Source organism: Orycteropus afer, unplaced genomic scaffold (genome assembly GCF_000298275.1).
Source record: "Orycteropus afer afer isolate SDZICR_OR568_19922 unplaced genomic scaffold, OryAfe1.0 scaffold00180, whole genome shotgun sequence".
Classification (NCBI taxonomy): Eukaryota; Metazoa; Chordata; class Mammalia; order Tubulidentata; family Orycteropodidae; genus Orycteropus; species Orycteropus afer.
The window spans coordinates 219,221-240,216 of NW_006921767.1; the positions used below are offsets into that span (position 1 = coordinate 219,221).

General features: G+C 36.7%; 1 protein-coding gene across 1 annotated transcript in view; it reads right to left on the minus strand.

Moving 5' to 3' along the window:
• The window catches only part of CHL1 (cell adhesion molecule L1 like), a 131,459-nt gene that overhangs the window by 44,304 nt on the left and 66,159 nt on the right, over positions 1 to 20,996 (minus strand). The window contains exons 8-12 of the mRNA XM_007947330.1: positions 18,672 to 18,856; positions 11,810 to 11,941; positions 3,912 to 4,052; positions 3,476 to 3,587; positions 1,691 to 1,857 (exon numbers count right to left, since the gene is read on the minus strand). Coding sequence (XP_007945521.1) covers positions 1,691 to 1,857; positions 3,476 to 3,587; positions 3,912 to 4,052; positions 11,810 to 11,941; positions 18,672 to 18,856 — 737 coding nt within the window. The remainder of the gene's footprint in view (positions 1 to 1,690; positions 1,858 to 3,475; positions 3,588 to 3,911; positions 4,053 to 11,809; positions 11,942 to 18,671; positions 18,857 to 20,996) is intronic.

Consider the following 20,996-nt stretch of genomic DNA (forward strand, 5'->3'; position numbering starts at 1 on the left):
GGTCGTAAGTTATGTTCGTTGTAACTCAAATACATCATAAGTCAAGGACTACCTGTAATTGTTTAGCAATTCCCTTCCACTCTTCCAGGGCAAAGGGAGAAAAGAACATGTGCACAAAGTGGCTCTAACAGGTGAAAATAATATAATTTCTCCTTGTTGTGCTTCTGGACACATGATAAAACCACCCTCCTCCCCCCCACACACACACACATACATACACAAAGGAAAGTTGTTGATTTTCTAGTAATATGCTTTTTTGTCAATTCAGAACCTGAGGTTAAATGGTGATGCCCCATGCACAGGTTAATTATCAGTATGGAGATGGGGAATCAGAAGGAAGTTCCAAGAAGGCAGGACTTGTGCCTGTACTGCTACACTGCAGTGTCTCCCACTAGATGGAAGCCTGCATGTAGCAGGCACTCAATATCTACCTGTTGAATAAGTAACAGTGAGTAATAGTTTAAAATAATAATAATTGATTAGTGGCAACAATATGAAGCCCAAAGATTGGTACTGTGACTGTCTTGAAAAAAATGTGACTACTTCAAAACATAAAATCCTTCCCCTGTAACAACACATTAAAGATAGGCATAGCTACTCCAATGTGGTACTTGGTGACCCTCTCAGGGGCCGCATCCATACTCTCACCTCCTATCCCTGACTTGTGCTTTAATATCCGTTACCTACATACTATTCAAGTGACTGAATAACAGTGTAAGTGGTGGTAAAATTGATTATTTGATATACAAGACACAAAACCTTAAGGAGGCGTTAAGTTTATTTCATTTTATTTTAGTTTTAAGTGAATATTTAAACATCTTAATTCTAAATTTAAAATCAGGGATAAATTTAATAATAATAGATACCATTTAACAAGCACTTGATGTACATGCCAGGACTCTGTTAAGAAGTTGACATTCTTTGTGGTATTTTATAATTAAAACAACTTTATGAATAATATCCCTGTTTTCCAGAGAAGGTAACTTTCAACTAAAATGAAATTAAGTGATGAGTCCAGGATTTCCTAAGTGGCTGAGCCAGGATTTGAACCCTAGCAAGCAAAGAGTAAAGTTCATGCTCTAAATCACAGCACTATAGACTCTCACTTAATTCCATTCGCAACATTAATATCTTTATATATAAAAGTTGTGTCCTTCATCATTCATTGATATGATTCACATGTACTCCTTACATATAAAATTCTGTGAGAGAAGACTGAAAGTTCATGAACTTGTCCATCTATTTGCCTATCTGACTATCAAGTCACCACTTTCACAGTATAAAATCTCACTTTGGCCAGTCTTTGAAGCTAGTGCTGTTTTGACTCTGGCTAAATTGCTTGACTTTGATGAGGTTTGTTTATTTTTTATTTTTGTTTTATTTGTTCATAGTTTTTTGTATTAAGAAGACACATCTTCACTGATTTTATAAAGACATTTTGAAATTTTCACATGATACCTGAAAATGCAGAGAGACATCAGGGATAATGATATATCCTGAAGGAATATTTATGTTATTTCAAAATATAGTCAATGGGATTGGCACATTGGATCATTTAATGGACAAGAGTCAAATACTGTAAAATAATAATAATAAAAAGACAGGAAGGAAGGGAAGAAGAATAGAAGAGAGAAAGGAGAAATGGAACCCATATGATAACTCATGCAAAGTGAAAATGAAATAAAATTACTTCTAATATCCAAGTTGGCTGTGACTGCAGTTTTTCCTTTAGCATTTTCTATCCAACAGGAGTATGACCCAGCATCCTCTTCTGTGGTTTTTTTGATCTGTAATGTGCCATTTTCATGAATATAGTACTGTCTTCCTTCAAGAGGTTTTGCTTCATCTACCTTTTGCCTGTGAACATAGGAAGTATCAATCAATTTGGAGAGTGACAAAATTGTATACTCTTTTTCAAATTGGCTACTGATGTCATTCAAGCTAACCCCTTTTTCAGGAGCTTGTTGTTGTTGTTGTTGTTGTTATGTGACGTTGAGTCGGGCCTGACTCATAGTGACCCCTCCTTGGGTTTCTGAGGTGGTAACACTACAGAAGAAGGATTGCCCAACCTTCCTTCTGAGGAGTGGCTGATGGGTTTGAACCGCCAGCCTTCTGGTTAGCAGTCAAGTGCCTTAGGCACTATGCTACCAGAGCTCCTTTTTCAGGAACTTAGCAGATATGAAAGATTCCACAGGAGTTTGCATGTTTCTCAAAATGGGTCACGGGTTTATCTGCCTAACTAGACTGTGCTTAGACAACGTCCGAGTCCACATTCTTTGCTTCTACTGTATTTCTCATAGTGGTAAGCACTGTTTTGCATTTCTCCTCAAAGCTTAATAAATACTTGCTGGCTTATTGATGGTGAACTCTTTAGTTAATGACTGCTTCAGGGTACTAAATAGAAAAGCTAGTAATTGAAAGAGATAATGAACCCTCTGAACCTCCTGCTGTCCTGAGAGAACATTGGTCATTCAGAAATATTAGAGACCAGGAAGTCTTATATGTCCTGTGGACATGGATTACATTTACCCTTATCAACTCCATAGTCATTTTCTTCTACATGCATCCATTTTCTGAGCATTTGCTGCCACAGCTTGATGTACACTGTAAATTTCACACAACTGACTGCTGGAGCTTAAAAAAAAAAATGCAAAGGGCAAATTGACCCTGTGTCTCACACAGAATTTTCAAGGAGAAGGAGTTGGGTGAGGCAAGTGGGCACTTACCTCAGATGCAAAATTGGAGGGAGTGTCAAAAATCTCAGTCATTGGGGTAAATAATAGTTAACACAATATTTTCAAAAATCAAAATTAATGGCAAAAATCCTTAAGGAACAAATTATCAAAATTTTAAATAAAGACGGGATATAATCCTGCACTGAGTTGGCCTTGTTTCCCTCTCTTTCCTCTAATTAGGGAAACATTTTAATAGGATGACTAACTTAACCAACCTTTTTCAGTAAAGTAACCAATATGGCAGATGCATGTGACAATGTGTTTGGACTCATTACTGCAATAAGTATAATGGAAATTAAAATCAAAATGGATGTTTGAAATGTTTTAAGCAATTAAAATCAGAAGGAAGTTTGGAAATTTAAAAACACAAGTATTTGGAATTAAATGCAGGCTTAGATAATTATTTAAACATTTTCAAAATAACAACCAAAAGTTATGTATGACTTTAAATATCCTCAAAATAGAAAAAAAAAAAAGAATTCACAATTTTAATTGTCTTAGTAATCACTTCAATTCTTTGCTTGCCTGTGTGAACTTTCCATGTTCCCCAACATGAGAAAAATGTAGAAACTAAGCCAATGTTTCTTGAAGAAACAGGCAATTAAATTTGCTACCTCACTTCTCAGAGGCATTGAGTTCCATGTAACAACATAGACTCAATGCAGCTGTCAAATGATGGATGAAGAATAAGGTAGATTCTACATCTGACGTTCTCTTGAGGAAACTGTTTGTCAGCTTACCAGGACACTATGGCCTCAGGTGATGCAAAGAACTTGCAATGCAAGAAAGCACTGTACCCAACCACAGCAGCATAAGTTTCTTCATCTTCGGTTTGTATCAGTGGGCGGACATCTATTTGAAAAGAATATAAATATACTTTTAAACTTTCACAGAAGAAATAATATTTGCAAATGAAATTCTTCTACATCCTCTCCATAGTAATTCTGTAAGAACAGAACACAGCTGAATATTACAGAATATATTCCTAAATTAGAAAAACAGCCAACTTCCATTCATTTTTGGAAGTACAGTGTTAGTGTGAAGCTGAAAGCCCAAATGTATGGTAAAAGATGTTTTGATTTTTCCCCATGTTTTATGTGTCAAGAATTCAATCTGTACTTGTGAATATGACCTTGACCATTTTCCTTTAGAACAGTTGTTTTCAGATATTCTTACCTATGACATCGATATTCGCATTAGCAAGGATGGTCCCATGAACATTTGAGGCTTCACACTGGAACACAGCAGTATGATTTGGTTGTAGGTTGGTAAAACTGATTTCCCATGGGAAGAGGACATCACCAGGAAATGGATGATCTGAAAGAGATTAAAGAATGTCAGTTTGATAAAGAATGGAACATAAAATATTTATATGTCATTTATTAAATGTGTCACACAGCATTTATATTTTAAAACCAGTTTAGGGTGAATAATAGTCAGGAAAGCTAATTTTCTAGAATTCCTTAACATCAACCATGGCTTTTTCCTTTCCAAACCCTTTTGGTTTGTGGCTTCAATTTCTTTCATCAAATTAATATGTATTGCTAAAATAACTGTTGGCCACCAATTAACTGTTTCCCCACATGCATATCTCTGACTAAGATCCCAGATTTTCTGTTAGCATTCAGGTCCCACTAAGAACTGAACCTCACTTATTCTTCTGAATTTCCTTCCTTTTACTGCCCCCACACAAATCATGTCATCAATATGGCCTGACCCCTCCCAATGAACCAATGTTGCTTCTCACCTTGACACCTTTGTTCCTCTGTTCCACTTCTCTGCCCTTCCAAAAGTTTAGATTTATACCTTTCATTTCAATTTTCTTGATATGTATATATCATGTATTTCATTTTTTCAGGAATATTAGTCTTTCTTGACAGCAAGGGTCAAGTTTTCTATTTCTCTGCTATAAAATCTACCCCTGCACAGATCCAAGTATGCTTCTGAAAATAACTTTTGGAAATGAGGAGATCTTACATTTCTGGCACAATTACTAAGGACAAATGAGCTTTATGGCACATGTACTATCTCACTGACTCTGTTCAGAACCCACTAGATCAACATCAATATACCCATTGCAGAGAGGAAAAAAAAAAAAAAAAACTGGATGCCAGGGACTGTAAATTCCATGCCCTTTCTATAAAGGCAAGTAGTAGAATGGACAACACATTCCTTAGGAATATCATGACAGGGCAAATTCGTTAAAATTTTTAGGTTAAATGATACGAGAAGACTACCAGTAAACCTAATTGATTTGGTTTCTTGTATCTTTATTATTATTAAAAAAAAAAAAAAAAAAGTAACTACCAGCAGCTCCGTGGAAGGAAGATGGGGCAGTCAGCTTCCGTAAAGATCTAAAGCCTTGGAAACTCAGTGGGGGTTGCTATGAGTCAGAATCAACTCGATGGCAGTGAGTTTGGTTTTGAATTTGGTATATGAAGTTTTAGAAAATAATTATTAGATAACTAAAGAGAAGATATTTAATACATCTTTCTGCCCCTAGAGTTAAAAATATATTTTTACACTTGACTGTGAGCTTCCTGAGGGAAGGGCCTTGTCTGTGTGGTTGTGCATAGAGATGCTATGACAGAAGAAACGTTCCTAAATAATTGTGGGAATTTCTGAAAAACAGAGGAGTGGGACTTCTGCTGATATGTCTCTGTGACAGGCAGACTAATGACCATCCCCATTCAAGAAGGTTCATACGCTAACCTCTAGAACCTGTGAATACATTTACTCTCGTAGTAAAAAGGAGTTTCCATATGTGATTGAAATGAAGGACATTTAGATGGGGAGATTATCCAAGTGCATCCAATTTAATACCATTGATCCTAAAATTCAGAGAACCTTTCTTTTTCTGCTTTAGTCAGAAGAAGATGTGACTGCGGGAGAATGGCAGAGAGATGCATCATTGCTGGTTTTGAAGATAGGAGAGGAGTCAGGAGCCAAGCAATATGGGAAGCTCTAGAAGCTGGAAAGGCCAAGGAAATAGATTCTCCCTTAGATCTTCCAGAAATCCCTGGTCATCCCTGCAGACACTTTGATTTTAGCCCAATTTGTCCTGTATCAGATATTTATCCTACACAATTGTAGTATAATAAATTTGTGTTGATTTCAGGCACTAAATTTGTGATAATATGTTACAGTAACAATAGAAAATTAACGAAATCCTTAGGGCAAGTTATTACTTCTATCTTGAGAATTCCCAAGATGAATAGCTCTTTCAAATCTTATATGCTGATGCAGAAGACTGGGCGTCTGATTCCTCACTCTTATTCTACATGCCCAGAGTTCCATGACCTTTGGCATTAACCTCATCATTTCCTTTACTTCTCTTTATACTGCCTGCCCCATGACAAGCTCTGCATCAACATAAACCAAACACAAAACCAAACCTGTAGCCATCAGGTCAAATCCCACCCATAGTGAGCCTGTAGTACAGCAAAAATGCCCCCAAAGTGTTTCTAAGGCTGTAATCTTTAAGGAAGCAGACTGCCATATCTTTCTGCTGTATAGTGACTGGTAGGTTTAAACCGTTGACTTTTTGGTCAGCAGCCAAGCGCATAAACACTGTGTCCCCAGGGCTCCTCCACAGGATCACCAAAAGAATAAATGAGACTATGGCCTCGCCTCAAGTTTGAAATAAGATGTTGTTGTTGTTAGGTGCCATGGAGTCGGACCCAACTCATAGTGACATCTCCTTGGGTTTCCGAGGAGGTATCACTATGAAAGTAGATTGCCCAACCTTCCTTCCGAGGAATGGCTGGTGGGTTTGAACCTCCAGCCTTTTGGTTAGCAGTCAAGTGCCTCAGGCACTATGCTACCAGAGTTCAAATCTCTGAGATAGGTGAGGAAATGCAAAGTAATGTTGCAAACTGGCAAAGACTAAGAGGAGCTGCCCAGGATTCAAGAAAGCTAAGTTCTTTATCAATATCAAGCACAAACCACACTAGTCATGACAGAATTCGGGAATTCTTTTCAGTTTTGTTTTGGGCCAGCTCAATGGAAGATAATGTGCACAAGAGTGGAAAAAACTTCAGCTCTCAATTTTTTTGAGCTCTGGATCATTTCTGGGTTTACTTCCAGCTCATAATTTACTTAGTTCCATCCTCAAATAAGTCACCTAATATCTCTGAGTCTCAATTACCATATCTGGAAACTAGAGAATAATAAATTCTATTGTGCAGTGCTGCTATGTGGCTCAGAAATATTGGAAGCAATGCATGTGAAACATGTTAGATCTTAAATATTATAGTAATCTGACTTAATTTTGAAATGGTACTGTATAAAGAATATATAATTGCTACTACTATAAACTCACTTAGACTTCAAATCCTATAGTCAACCTATTGCCATCAAACATCCCAGTGTATGAACGGTTATGATTTGTTTGTAGAGAAGACAGACAATAGTTTTCAAAGACTATCAAAACAAAATACCCCACAGTGGGTGGCTTATAAGAACAAAAAATGTATTGTCTCATAGTTCCAGAGGCTAGAAGTTTGAATACAGAGTATCAGCAATACCATATTCTCTCTTTCAGCTCTACGAGAAGATCCTTCCTTGAAGCTTCTGGTAGCCATTCTTTGGCTTGTAGATACATCTTCACATGGCTCTCATACCTGTGTGTGTGCATCTTTATCTATTTTCCTCTTTTACAAGGACATTAGTCATTCATATGGGAATAAGATCCACCCTACTCCAGCGTGACCTGGTGTTAACTTACCTAAGACCTTCAAAGACCCTATTTTCTAAACAAGGTCATGCTCATGAGTATCTGATTATAAGACTTCAACTTACCTTTTGGGGGAATGACACAATTCAATCCATAACACCGAGACAGCTACAGTTAAGACTTATGGACAACACTGATCATGGATTCTAAACAGGTGGATTTGGCTTCTAGGTCTGCCTTTATTTCGCTGTGATAGCTTCCATAAGTGTAGAGTAGTGCCTAAGTCACTTCACTTCTAACCAGAAGGCTGGTGGTTCAAGCCCACCAGCCACTCCTCAGAAGGAAAGTTGAGCTATCTACTTCCGTAGTGATACCACCTCGGAAACCCAAGGAGGGGTCGCTATGAGTCGGGGCCAACTAGACAGTACATAACAACATCAGCAACCTTCAACCTTGACCTCATCATCAACAAACTTATTGTATCTGCATTTGGAATAAACTCAGAATCTAACCACTACTACCATCAATCTAGTGCTCAGCCCCAAGTCTTCCAGGGAGCCACTGAACTATTCTCCCTGCTTTCACTCTGGCCCTACATGTAGTCGATTCTTCATAGAGACCAGAAAAATCCTCTGTTAAAACATAAAATACATCATGTCATATTTCAGCTTAAAATCTTTCAAGGGCTGCCAAGCTTATTCACAATAAAATCCAAAGGCTCCACTGGGTTTTCGATAGTTGCATATGGTCAGCCCTTTCACCTTTTTGCTGATGTTGTCGCTAGCACTCTCCCCTCTTCACTCACTCTGCTTCAGCTGCACCTGCCTCCTTGCTTTTTTCATCAAACACACCAAACTCACTTGAGGTCTTCGCACTCACTAACCCATCCACTATGACTGCTCTCTCATAAGTACTTGCATGGTTGACCACCCCCACACACATACCCAGACAGCTCTTTTAGGTTTCTACTCAAAAGTAAATTACCAGAGAACCTCACTATTATTATAATGATAAAATAAAATTGTAAACATTGGTCCTGTACATGTTACATTACAGATCCTTAAGGAGCCTTGGTGGTGCAGACAATTAAGCATATGGTTCATAAATTAAAAGATTGCAGTTTGAACCCACATATGGGTCCATGAGAGGAAGATCTGGCTGTCTATTCCCATAAAGATTACAGCCAAGAAAAACCTACAAGGCAGTTCAATTCTTTTACATGGGGTTGTTGTAAGTCAAAAACGACTCAACGGCACCCAACAACAATCCAGCTATTTTCTACTTTACCATCCTTCAGTACATATTTACGAACTTATCTGTCGACTGAATGTCTCTCCCCATTACAGAGTGGGGATTTTGTCTGTTTCATTCTCTGCTATATCCCAAGCAATTAGCAATTATTCTGGCATGTAGGGAGCACTCGATAAATATTTATAGACTGAATTAATTTGTTAAATGGGAATAATAATAGCTCCTTTATAAGGTTTTTTTGGGGGGGTATTTCAAAGCCATTTGTGAATGCACTTCATAAAGTGTCAAGCATCACTCAGATATAAATGTTATAAGTTTATGTTCTCAGAGAATCAGCATTCCTTATTATAGTACCCTTAGTACTTTTTATAAACAAAAAAATATATATATTTCCTCTGAGCTCTGGTGGCATAGTGTAAGGTACTTGACTGCTAACCAGAAGGTTGGTGGTTCAAACCCACCAGCCACTCCTTGGAAGGAAGACTTGGGCAATTTACTTCCATAGTGATACTGCCTCAGAAACCCAAGGAGGGGTCACTATGAGTCTGAGATGACTCGATGGCACATACAACAACAACAACAATCTACCTAACGCCTCATTTTTCAATTCTTATTCTGTTCTCTAAAGAGATATGGATACAGTTTTATTGTCCAAACTATTAATAATGAGGGCTAAGTTTCCCTGAATGCTCGGTATGTGAAAATAGTAACAACACTTCAAGAATGGTGTCTGTCCCTGAGTTGAGCATACTCTGTGTAGTGTTTCATATAGTTCACATTAAAAAAAAAAATCAGTAGGCGCTATTTTCATCTCCATTTCCCTGATGCGGTGAGGAAACAAGTGGTAAGAGGTTCCGTAATATGCCCAGTCACACAGCTAGCAGATTGAAGAGCCAGGATGCAAATATAGGCAGTCTGGTTGCAGAATTCATAAATTTACCCATGATGCTTTGACAAATAGGGTGCTCTCCTAGGTGGTTTAGCATATTTAACTCATGCAATTACAACCATTATTCTTGTTTTACAGTTAAATAGCTACAGCTTGAAGACATTCATTAAATAGCTCACAACCATATAGCTAGGAGCTCTGGTAGTGTAGTGGGTAAGGCATTTGGCTGCAAACCAGGTCAGTGGTTCAAACCGACCAGCTGCTGCATGGGAAGAATATGTATCAATCAACTCCCATAAAGATTTACAGCCTTGGAAACTCAATGGGGTTGCTATGAGTCGGAATCAAATTGATAGCAGTGAGTTGCTTTTTTTTTTTTTTTTTTTTTGGAGGAAGATGCAGAGTTCAGAAGAGGCCCCAGGTCTGTAGGCCACCAGGAGGTCCATTCTTGCAAGTGGCCAAGGGCAAGAGAACAAATAGAAGCTATATACACATGTCCCAAAAATGTAAGCACTGTAAATTGAACTAAACAATTAACAAATATTATGTATACTATCCTCCTATGTTCAGAAATATATTAAAAATGACCTGAGCTTCAGATTCAAATTTATCAGTGCAAATGGTGAAGTGCTCAGATATAAGCTGAAAGGTTGGCAGTTTGAACCTAGCCAGAAGTACCTCGGGAAACAGCCCTAGTATTCTGCTTCTAAAAGGTCATAACCTTGAGAACCCTCTGGAGCCCAATTCTACTGTGCCCATATAGGGTTATTATAAGAATCAATAATAATGAATCAATTTGATGCCAATTTATTAAGGTTACCACCTTAATAAATGCATTAAAACTAGGTTCACATTTAGAATTCCTTGACTCCTTGGGATTCTATGCTGGAAAATTGTGAAGAGGGGCTAATAGCCCTCAGCCCTGGCCCTTCCCTGCCTTTCCATCTCCAGCCCAACTGGAGTGGGCTCAGAGCTGAATGCACAAGGGAATTTTCAGGTCTCGGATGGTCCAGAATAAGCAGGAAAGGAGGAGGGCATAGGTACGGTTTTGGTGTGTCTCTTTTTTCCTATGGATTTCTCATATTATGGAATCAAGAATACCCAGAGGGTAGCTAAAGCAGGTCCTATAAAAGGCACAGCCCAGGAAGGGGTCGCCGTTGCCTAGATCTAAGAGATGTTGTTGTTGTTAGGTGCTGTCGAGTCACTCTGGGTCATAGTGACCTCATGTACAACAGAACGAAACACTGCCCGGTCCTGTGCCATTCTCAGAATCCTTGCTATTCTTGATCTCATCATTACAGCTACTGTGTCGATTCAACTTGTCTTCCCCTTTTTTTTGCTGACCCTCTACTTTGCCAAGCATGATATCTTTCTCCAGGGAATGGTCCTGTCTATCAACATGACTAGAGTAAGTGAGATGAAGTCTGGCCATTATTGCTTCCAAGGAGTATTCTGGCTGCACTTCTTCCTTGTTCATTCTGGCAGTCCGTGGTATTTTCGATATTATTCACCATCACCACAATTCAAAGCCAGCAAATCCTCTTCTCCAGTCTTCCTTATTCATTGCCCAACTTTCACATGTATATGAGGTGATGGAAATTACCATCGCTTGGGGTAGGCACACTTTAGCCTTCAAAGTGACATCATTGCTTTTCAGCACTTTAAAGAGGTCTTTTGCAGCAGATTTGCCCAGTGCAACATGGTGTCTGATTTCTTGACTGCAGCTTCCATGGGTGCTGTTTGTGGAACCAAATAAAATGAAATCCATGACAACTTCAATCTTTTCTCCATTTATCATATTTCTTATAGGTCCAGTTGTGAGGATTTTCGTTTTCTTTATTTTGAGGCTTCATCCACACTGAAGATTGTAGTCTTTGATTTCTAAGACAGGTACTGACTTTCAATCAGACTCTTAACCACTAGGTCACTTTACTTATTTCTTTCAAAGAAGGGAAGAACTGTTGGCTTTCCTCTTTGATACATCCTCTTTCACTCAGTTTATTTTTATCTCTTTTTTTTATATATAATTTTTATCATGACATGACCAGTACAGGCATTATTTATGGCTCTTGCATGAGTATCAGATCTCAACAATGACTATACTTAGAAAGAGGCAATTTCTGATTTCCTAGTTAGATCAACCATGCTGGGTCCATCCACTTCCCAACTCAATTTTACACATAAACAGTGTTCCTGACATTAACCATCTCATCAAATAATTGCCTTCAGTATGACATCACAACTAGTTTTTTCACTAACTTTCATAAGGGGCGCCATTCACTTTCCACTTGATTGTGGGTTGAGGTTCTCCTTCAGCCTCACATACCAAGATACCACTGCTCCCAGTGCTATACACACCACTCTTAGGCTTCTTTGTCCAGTAAGGAGGCTCTGGAAAATAAAATGAAGAGTTCACCAGTTATTACATCTATTTCTAAAGGTTCAAAAATATAAGGCTTGTATTTCTACTATGTACCAGCAGATGGCAGTCACCTTCAAGTATATCAAAATAGCTCTTTTTTTTTTTTTCTGTGAGCTTTTTCTGTAAAACAAGGTGGGCACTGTTTCTTTGTGGAATAGTGTGTGCATATGTGTTGGGTCTTAGTATGTATAATAAAATCAACATATTAAAAATAGTTCCCTACAATCACTTTACTAAGCTACACAAATATCCCTCCAAGTAACAGAAAATGAGGGAGGAGCAAGTAGATAATTAAGAATAAGTTTGTTCAGTTCTGGTAGTGTAGTGCCTAAGGCATTTGAGTGCTGACCAGAAGACTGGCGGTTCAAACACACCAACCACTCCTCCGAAGGAAGCTTGGGCAATATACTTCCATAGTGATACCGCCTCGAAAACCCAAGGAGGGGTCGCTATGAGTCGGTGCCGACTCAACTGCACATAACAATAATATCTTATTTTCAGACTGCCCCTTGGCATCTAAATTGACTGATATTTAGTAAATATATTTTGATAATTTTTTTTTAATAAAAGACATTAAAATTTTTAGTACTGATTTTAAGTATTTCTTGATAATGACTTTTTGGCATTTACACATCTGTATCTACGTATCTATTTATTCATCTAATGTATTTGGGAAACATTATTTCCTAGCGACTTTATTTTTGGAAGGCGGAAGAGGAAAGGGAGGGAAGTATTAAAAGTAACATTTAGCTCCTCATCCTCAAAACAGCGGAGAAAAAGCTACATTTAAATTCCTTGACTCTTTCCACGTTCTCATGCTCCAATATTCTAATTCTAAATGGTGTTTCAGAACAAAACGAAACAATTTTCTTTCAGCGCAAACATTACTGTCATGTTTTGTCACCTTAAGTATATTATTATGTCAGGAGTGAATAAAAGATTTAGATTAAATTGTGGTTTGGATGATTTGATTTCAAAGAAAATCACACAATACCTGCAGGTAGTAATTCCCATCAACTGTTGCTTGGTTATTTCCCCAAAGACATTTTTATAGTTTCATTTTTAGTCAACAAAGAAAGCCTTTAAAGATAGAGCTGTGTGTTAAATGAAAAATTCCATTTACATTTTTTTAAAATATTTTAAGTACAGGAGGAAAAGAGATTGAAAAGAAAATGCCTCTTAAGTTTCCGAGAAGATACGAATGTTTACAAATAACAGTTAAGTTCAAATCCAAGCATGATAAGTGCCTCTGTAACTGTTCCACAGAGTGTGGATTTTATTGTTAAAACCCATGTTAAATATCTGCATTCATAATCTGTACACTTTGCAAATATTTTCCAGTATTCAGTTTAAAGTGCAATAGTCCAAAGAATAAATTACGTATCCCTTTCTGAGGTGAAGGTTTTTTGCATGTGTGTGTGTTTTTAATGTAATTGTTATTAACTATATTTTGATTTCTTCATACAACCACAATAAAATTAAACATTTGTAAGTTTTAGATAAAAGTTTGATTAAAGTGGAATTTATCACAGACTACCACTTAGTAGTAGTCTTACTATTACTGCAATTAGCCCCCAACTTATGACAGAGTTCTGTTCCGAAGACTTCATTGTAAGTTGGTTCTGACATAAGTTGAACACTTTATTTTTTTTAAGTTTTCATTATTATTGTCTTATATTATCATCATCTTTACAAATCCAGTAGTTTTGAACAGTAAATTACAAAATTGAACATCTGTGAGTAAATATGTGAGAATAACATCAGCAAATAACATGCTACAATATATTGCTAATAGTAAGATGTACAAAAAAAATACAGTTGTAAGTGCTGTTTGCTGTAACTACACTACATTGTAAGTCAGGAAATGCATGTACTTACTACTACTACATGCTTTCAGAACATATAAAAATAAAGATCTTCCAGTTATGACATTTTTCTGCACCTTCATGAAAAAGAAAATTAAGATTTTTATTCTATTCTCATCCTGCAAACCTCATTAATCTCCTTGTGCCTGCATTAAAATCTAATATTCTTAGAGCTAAAAGAGGACTTAGTTATCCTTTCAGTCAATTCTTTCGTTTTACAGATGAGAGTTTAGAGCTTTGGAGAAGTCATCTCCCTTGTCCAAGGTCACCAGTAAAAGAAACCTCATTTCCTGTTCTTGCCATTCCAGGGATCCGCAGCTAGAACCTATAGGGTGAATGGTATGTGACTGAAGTCAATGTGGCTTTATTTCTAATCCATTGGTATTGTACTGGTTTGGGCCCAAGACAGACTCCAAGTCCTACTAAATCCACCAATGTTCACTTGGTGCCCTCAAAACTAATTTTCCCTAATATTCATCAACTGACTCAAGAAGTTTTGAGACTTCCCTAGGAATCGTTATTGAACATTACCTTAACTGTTCTTCATAAGCTTTTTTTTTTTTTTTTTTAGTAAATGCTTAGATATTATTATTATGCTAGTCATTCATGTAGGAGCTCTAGTAGCATAGTGCCTAAGGCATTTGACTGCTAACCAGACGGCTGGCATTCCAAACCCACCAGCCACTCCTCAGAAGGAAGGTTGGGCAATCTACTTCCACAGTGATACCGCCTTGGAAACCCAAGAAGGGGTCACTATGAGTCGGATCCAAATTGACGGCAAATTACAACAACAGTCACTCATGTTTCTCCTGTACATGTAAGCTGTGCCTGCCCAATGTAGACTAACTATCATATGCAATTTGAGAGGGATTTCAAACCTGTCTTGCTCAGAAATAATCATCTTCTTGAGCCTGTCAAGACACTGCCCTCACTTCTAGCCAGATTGAAATTCTCACTGTTTGAGTCAGTGATGAGAGCTACTGAAACCGTGGTCTCTGATAGCTAGGGGAAATTTTTACTTTTCCTTGTGTCTCCTCAGTTAATACACATTCTGGTATAGAACTAAGTGATTTTGAATTGAATTGTAATGAGTAATCTCCAAAGACTCCAGTGACAAAGGCATAGGAAACAAAGAAGAGAAATTAATTGGAGGGAAACCATTGCCTTCTAGTCATTCACTCTGATAATTTCACATATTTATTGACAGAATACCTAGTTGCTAATGTGTTCACTATGTAGGCAATGGTGGTTCAGTGGGAGAATTCTCCTCTTCCATGCAGGTGCCCAGGGTTTGATTCCTAGCCAATATTCCTCATGAGCAGTCACCACTTGTGTTTCAGTGGAGGGTTGTGCATTGCTATAATGCTAAATGGGTTTTAATGGAGTTTCCAGATTAAGATGAACTAAAAATGACAGCCTGGCAATCTATTTCCAAAAATCAGCCAATGAAAATCTTATGGATCACAATGGTCTGATCTGCAAACAATCCTGGGAATTGTGCAGGACTGAACAGAGTTTTGTTCCATTGTGAATGGAGCTGACATGAATTGGGGGGCTGATCTAAAGGCAACTAACAACAACAACCACTTTATTAACTTAAGAAGGCATAGTAGACCCTGAGGACATGAGCTATGGGACAGGAAATTTTTGCCTGATTAGGTGTAGGCTACAGGCAAGCAGAGGCAGAGAAGAAAAAGATGTGTTCTAGAGTTTGGATGAGGCAACTCTATTCTTGAAAGCAAGATCTAGCTGAGAGGATGAGGAAAAAAAAAAAAGATTTAAGAGAGAGGAAAGAATGGTTGGAAGTAAAAATTATGAACATAAACATTATCCTCAAATCTTATTCTCTTACTATTATTCTAAGATATATGGTGACTGATAAAAACTACTTATGTTGAAATCTTACTCACTTTTTTATAACTGTAAATTAAAGAAAAATAAAATGATAAGCTTCCCTCATACTGATGAACACTGCAATGCTAATTTGTAAACATTAAGAATATAATAATCATGCTAATTAGAGATGTTTATCACTAGAAAAAACAAAATATACAACTCAGTCGTTACTTTCTTAATAAAATTGTTTTATTACAGATTCCAATGAAATAACTACATTCTAATAAGTAAAATTGTTAAGCTCATCAAAGTTTGGTTTATTTGCAATTTTTTAGGAAGAGATGTGTCATTTAAAAATTAGACTTTCTCAAGTATAACAATGACTGTATTGCATTTTAGCTCAAGATATCCTTTTAAAATGCAAAACAACTTTGAATTATATTATGGATATATATTTATACATATATATTACCCTTACTAAATTCAAAAGCCTTTAAATGATTCAACCATTCATAATTTAAAAATTGTTGGTGGGGGTTTATTTTTAAATAGTGGAAATGTGATTGAGATCGTTCATATTTTGATTTCTGGATTTAGAATATTACAGATGCCATTCTAATATATCAGTTTTTACTGAATGTGTATTTATACCAAGGATACTAAAAGGTGCAGTTCTGTCTAGTGAGGACATTTGGCTGTTTTGCTTATACATATTATAGTAATTGCAAATGTGGCTTGTCAACATATTTAGAGTGTTGTAGCTTAAATTGTAAGTTCACAGAACGTGGAAAGAATACAATACAATCCATGCTTTGATTTAAGCAAACGAGTGTTTTCAGAATGGACTGGATTTTCAAAGTACACAAAAGCACTGCTCTTTTCCCATATGGATAATCTTTGTTTTTTAATGTGGGTTTCTGAACAAGAGACAAAAAAGGAAAAGAAGAGGCTCCAGGAAGGCAGAAGAAAATTGAATAAAAGTGAACTCATCCGTCCATATGATTAATGAAGGCTATATTTACTGTTTTCACCCTTAAGGGAAACAAAAAAGACTTCTTAAGCTTAGTTTGCATCTCACTTGCTTGCATGAAGAGAAACTCTGGAAACATACAACTGAGGGTACATTTAGTTTTTCACTAAGGGGAATGGATTTAGTGTTTCTCATAAAAACATTATTTACATGTCAATGGTGCTAATAGCTCTTTTATGAATAGTGGGGACAATCTGTTCAGGGCACCTATATTCTTTGCAGGCCTAGATTCAACATTTTAAATTGCAGAATTAATTTTACACTCTTGATTTTTTTTTCCTTCTTTTTTCTTTTTTGCAACCCTTGCAATTCTTTTGAAAGCTTCGGTCTCAGAGTCAAGAAAACTGTGGCCAGATTGTTAAAATATTCAGCTACCGTAGCAATGTTCCAGCCATCTGGAAAGATTTCTAATAGTCAGCAACTTGGAGTGAAGAAGCAAACAATTAGACATGTCTGGACTGTGCATATATGTGTGTGTGAGCGGGAGCTAGGGGAGGGGACTTAATAGAAAAACATCCATGTTGCGTGTGTAGGCAAATTAAACAGAAGCATCAAATGCTGTCGGAAGATGGAGATAAAATAAATCTCTCAAACTCTTCCTCTGAATTTCCTTATGAATAATTTAATGCCAGTGAAATTTATCACTGTTGGCGTATGTTGATATTCATGCATAATACTGGGTTTTATCTTATATAAGATTTGCTTTAGTTGAATCAAATAAAATGATATTGTCATCTTGGGTTTCTATTCTTGAAACCCTATCCAATGATATACTTGGTGGGGAAGTCTCAAAAACACAGTGTTACTCCAAACAATGACATGACAAAGCACTAATCCTAACACCTACATGTGATGGAATTTGTGTCTTTTTTTAAAAAAAATTATCTATTAACTAAAACAATCACCACTACTTAGGTTTTCTTTGTGCAGATTAAAGCACTAAGAAGTGAACTTTATTAGAAAACAGATGGAAGCCAAGGAAAACTGATCTAATAAATGGTAGCCTTAAAAAGATAATTCCTTTCTAAAGTACAAATGCAGTAATCATTCTCTTAATTTCATCAATATAGTTAATCAAACCACATGATTAAACTTATAGAAAACATGATTTGACTTACAGAAAACAGTCTGCATCAATCAAATGCACAGGTTACTATACAGCCTTACTTCTGCCCAGCAGGCATAATAGCCTCGATAAACTACATTTCATGTCCCCTCCCTTTTGAAAAATGATGTCGTCATTGGCTCTTTATTTCTGTAAGTACAACAAATGACTTCAAAATCTCTACTGATCAAAAAGATTGGATCCATGGAGAACAGATAAGTCAAATATAATGGATTATTATTTTTTTATCTTGTGACAGAGAATCAATATTTATAGCATGCGATCTATTTTTCTTTCCCCACAAATATCATATTGAGTATCATCTGAACCGAAGATGTGGACCACAAAGAAAAAAAAAAATCTATCCAGGAAAGAGTTAAAATAATCATTTTTCTGATTCCCTCTTGTCATTGGTGAAGAAACTGAAGTAACTTGATTATAAACACAGCAAATTAATGACAGGACTAAGAAACAAATCCCAGGCTTTCTCCCAGGCCCAAGGATCTTTTCACTGGATCCTTATTCACAAGTATCTTCACACTTATCACTTCTTCTATAAATTAGTATTATGCAATGCCTCATGTATCTTATGATAAAATTCAGTTCGCACAATATGATGATATAGGAGATTAGGTTTAATTGTAACATGGGAATTTTCCTTGCCATTTGTCCCTTCTAAATGGCTTGTTGGCATAAAGGATAAACCTAACTAAGTGAAGTGCTACTTACTATCTATACAATTAAAAGTTGAAACAGCTTATCCATGTGTATTAACATACATTCTTTTGAAATAAGACCAACTGCATGTATGAATTCTTCCCTTTTCTTAATAGAAGAAAGATTAGTCAATACAGAGAAAATACCTTGCACCGTGACATGAAAATCATGAGTGGCTGTTCCCAAAAAATTGTTAGCTGTGCAGCGATAAATTCCTCTGTCGCGGTAGGAGAAATTCTCTATCGTCAATGTTTTGTTACAATTGTCTTTTGTTCCTCTTCTCTTTGGTAAATCACCTCCAAGTTTCTCCCATTCAACTTGTGGAGTTGGCCTGCAAATAAACAAACAAACAAACTAAACATTTTTTTACGATCAAAACTAAAATGTAAGAAACCATCAGGACCTTTATAAAGATGAGGATTCTTTATGGTGTTGCTTTTATGCAAGTGCTTGGAGTTCGACTAAGTATTATGAGCCATGTCAGAGCACACCATTATTCAGGGTGATCATCGGGGTTGGATCAAGTCTCTCTCGTTGCAATCCCCTTTAATAGTCTGCTTCCTCTAATATCTTCTGAAGCTCCTCTGTAAGTGTAAGTGCTGAATAGCTGTGACTGGATGAAAGAAGGATAACTGGAGCCTGTTACAGATTGTATTGTGCTCTCCCGCCCCAATGTGTTAAGACTCTAACCCTTATACCTGCAAATATGACCATGTTTAGAAACAGGGGGCTTATTTTGCTATGTTAATGAGGTCATATTTGAGCAGGATCAGTCCTAAACCTAATGATTTTTTAGTTATAAAAAGAGAATAATAGGCACAGACATACACAGAGGGAAGCCGACACTGGGAAATGCCAATGAAAGCCAAGGATTGCCAAGGATCAAAAGCAGACACTGAAAACTAGGAGAAAGGCTGACAGAAGGCATTGATACAGCCAAGGCTCAGATTCAACTTTTAGCCTCCAGAACTGGAGAAATCTCCATTCTTTAAAGCCACCCACTTATGTTATTTCTGTTACAACAGGTCTAGGAAGTGAAGACAGAGACCTTAGAAATAATATTGCAAGATATTTTTGAAGTGTGAAAATCTCTCTGCGGGTGGTTTGAAGAAGACACAAATTGCAGCCCTCTTCCATGTTAAAGTTTGAAAAATATGATAAAGTGAGATATAAGTCAACAGAAGGAGATTATGATAGCTCTTTAATACCAGTGTGGCTGATATTAGAAAATGTGGCTTAGGTGGAAGAGCCAAATATGACAGCCAGACCTGGGAACAGCCCACCTAAGGCACATTGGGATCTACAGGCAGCTACTGCCACCTAGGTTGCTCTCTTGGTCTTGTAAGGAAGAGAGAGAATGACCAATGAATCAAATCTCTCTTGCTTAGGGCTTTGAAAAATCAGATGATTCAATCAAAATCTAAACAAACAAAAAACAAAATACTACCTGATAATTCGTATAAAACAACAAGATCACTTTCTCCACCTTAGTGGGTGGAAAATGAAATCAAGACAATGGGGTTTAAATTCTTTCTCCTGGAATTCAGGGAAGTGAAGAATTGCTACCCTCTATGATTCATGTGCTATAAAATTATGTAGAAAAATTGATGGATGATTTTAACTAATGGATGATTATTTGTTCCTACATGTTGGGCTCCATGAGTGAGTGGAAGGAAGCTTAGTTTTGGTATTTTTACTGGAATACCTTTTCTTTCTAACTACATTATTTTAATTTTTTTCTTTTTTATTAAACTATTAATAGTTGTGAGTTATTGAATATGTGCTAAAGGTGAACATTATTACCATCACTTGAAGCTTCAAGAAGTTAATTTGCTAAGGCCACTGAGATGATACATGACACAATAGAAGTTAAATTTGTCAGACAATTCAATCCATTCTTTTGTGTGAGTAAGTTTGAGTGACAAATATATAGGTAACAAAATATTTGCCATTTCTACAATCTTCACATGAACAGTTCAGTGACATTAATTATGCTCATCATATTGTTCAACTGTGAACATTAACCATTCCAAAATTTTTCCATCACTCTAAGCAGAAGTTCAGTGTCCTCTAAGCATCCTATCCCCTCTCAGTCCTGGAGCCACTAATAAACTTTGGTCTCTATAAACTTGCCTGTTCTAGATGTTTCATATAAGTGGAATCACTGTATTCTATTATATTTGTGGCTTTTCTATCTATGCTGTTCTTAACCATTATTCTTGGAATATATGCTTAAAAGTTAAGCTGTCTGTTAAAAAACCCAAACCCACTGCTACTGAGTTGATTCTGAAACACAGTGACTTTACAGGTTAGGGTAGAACTGCCCTAAGGGTTTCTAAGGCTATAAATCTTTACAGAAGGAAACTGTCTAATCTTTCTTCTGTGGAGTAGATAATGGGTTCAAAATGTCAAACTTTCAGTTACTTTAAGTTAGCCTTAACCATTATGCCACCAAAAAAAAAAAAAAAAAA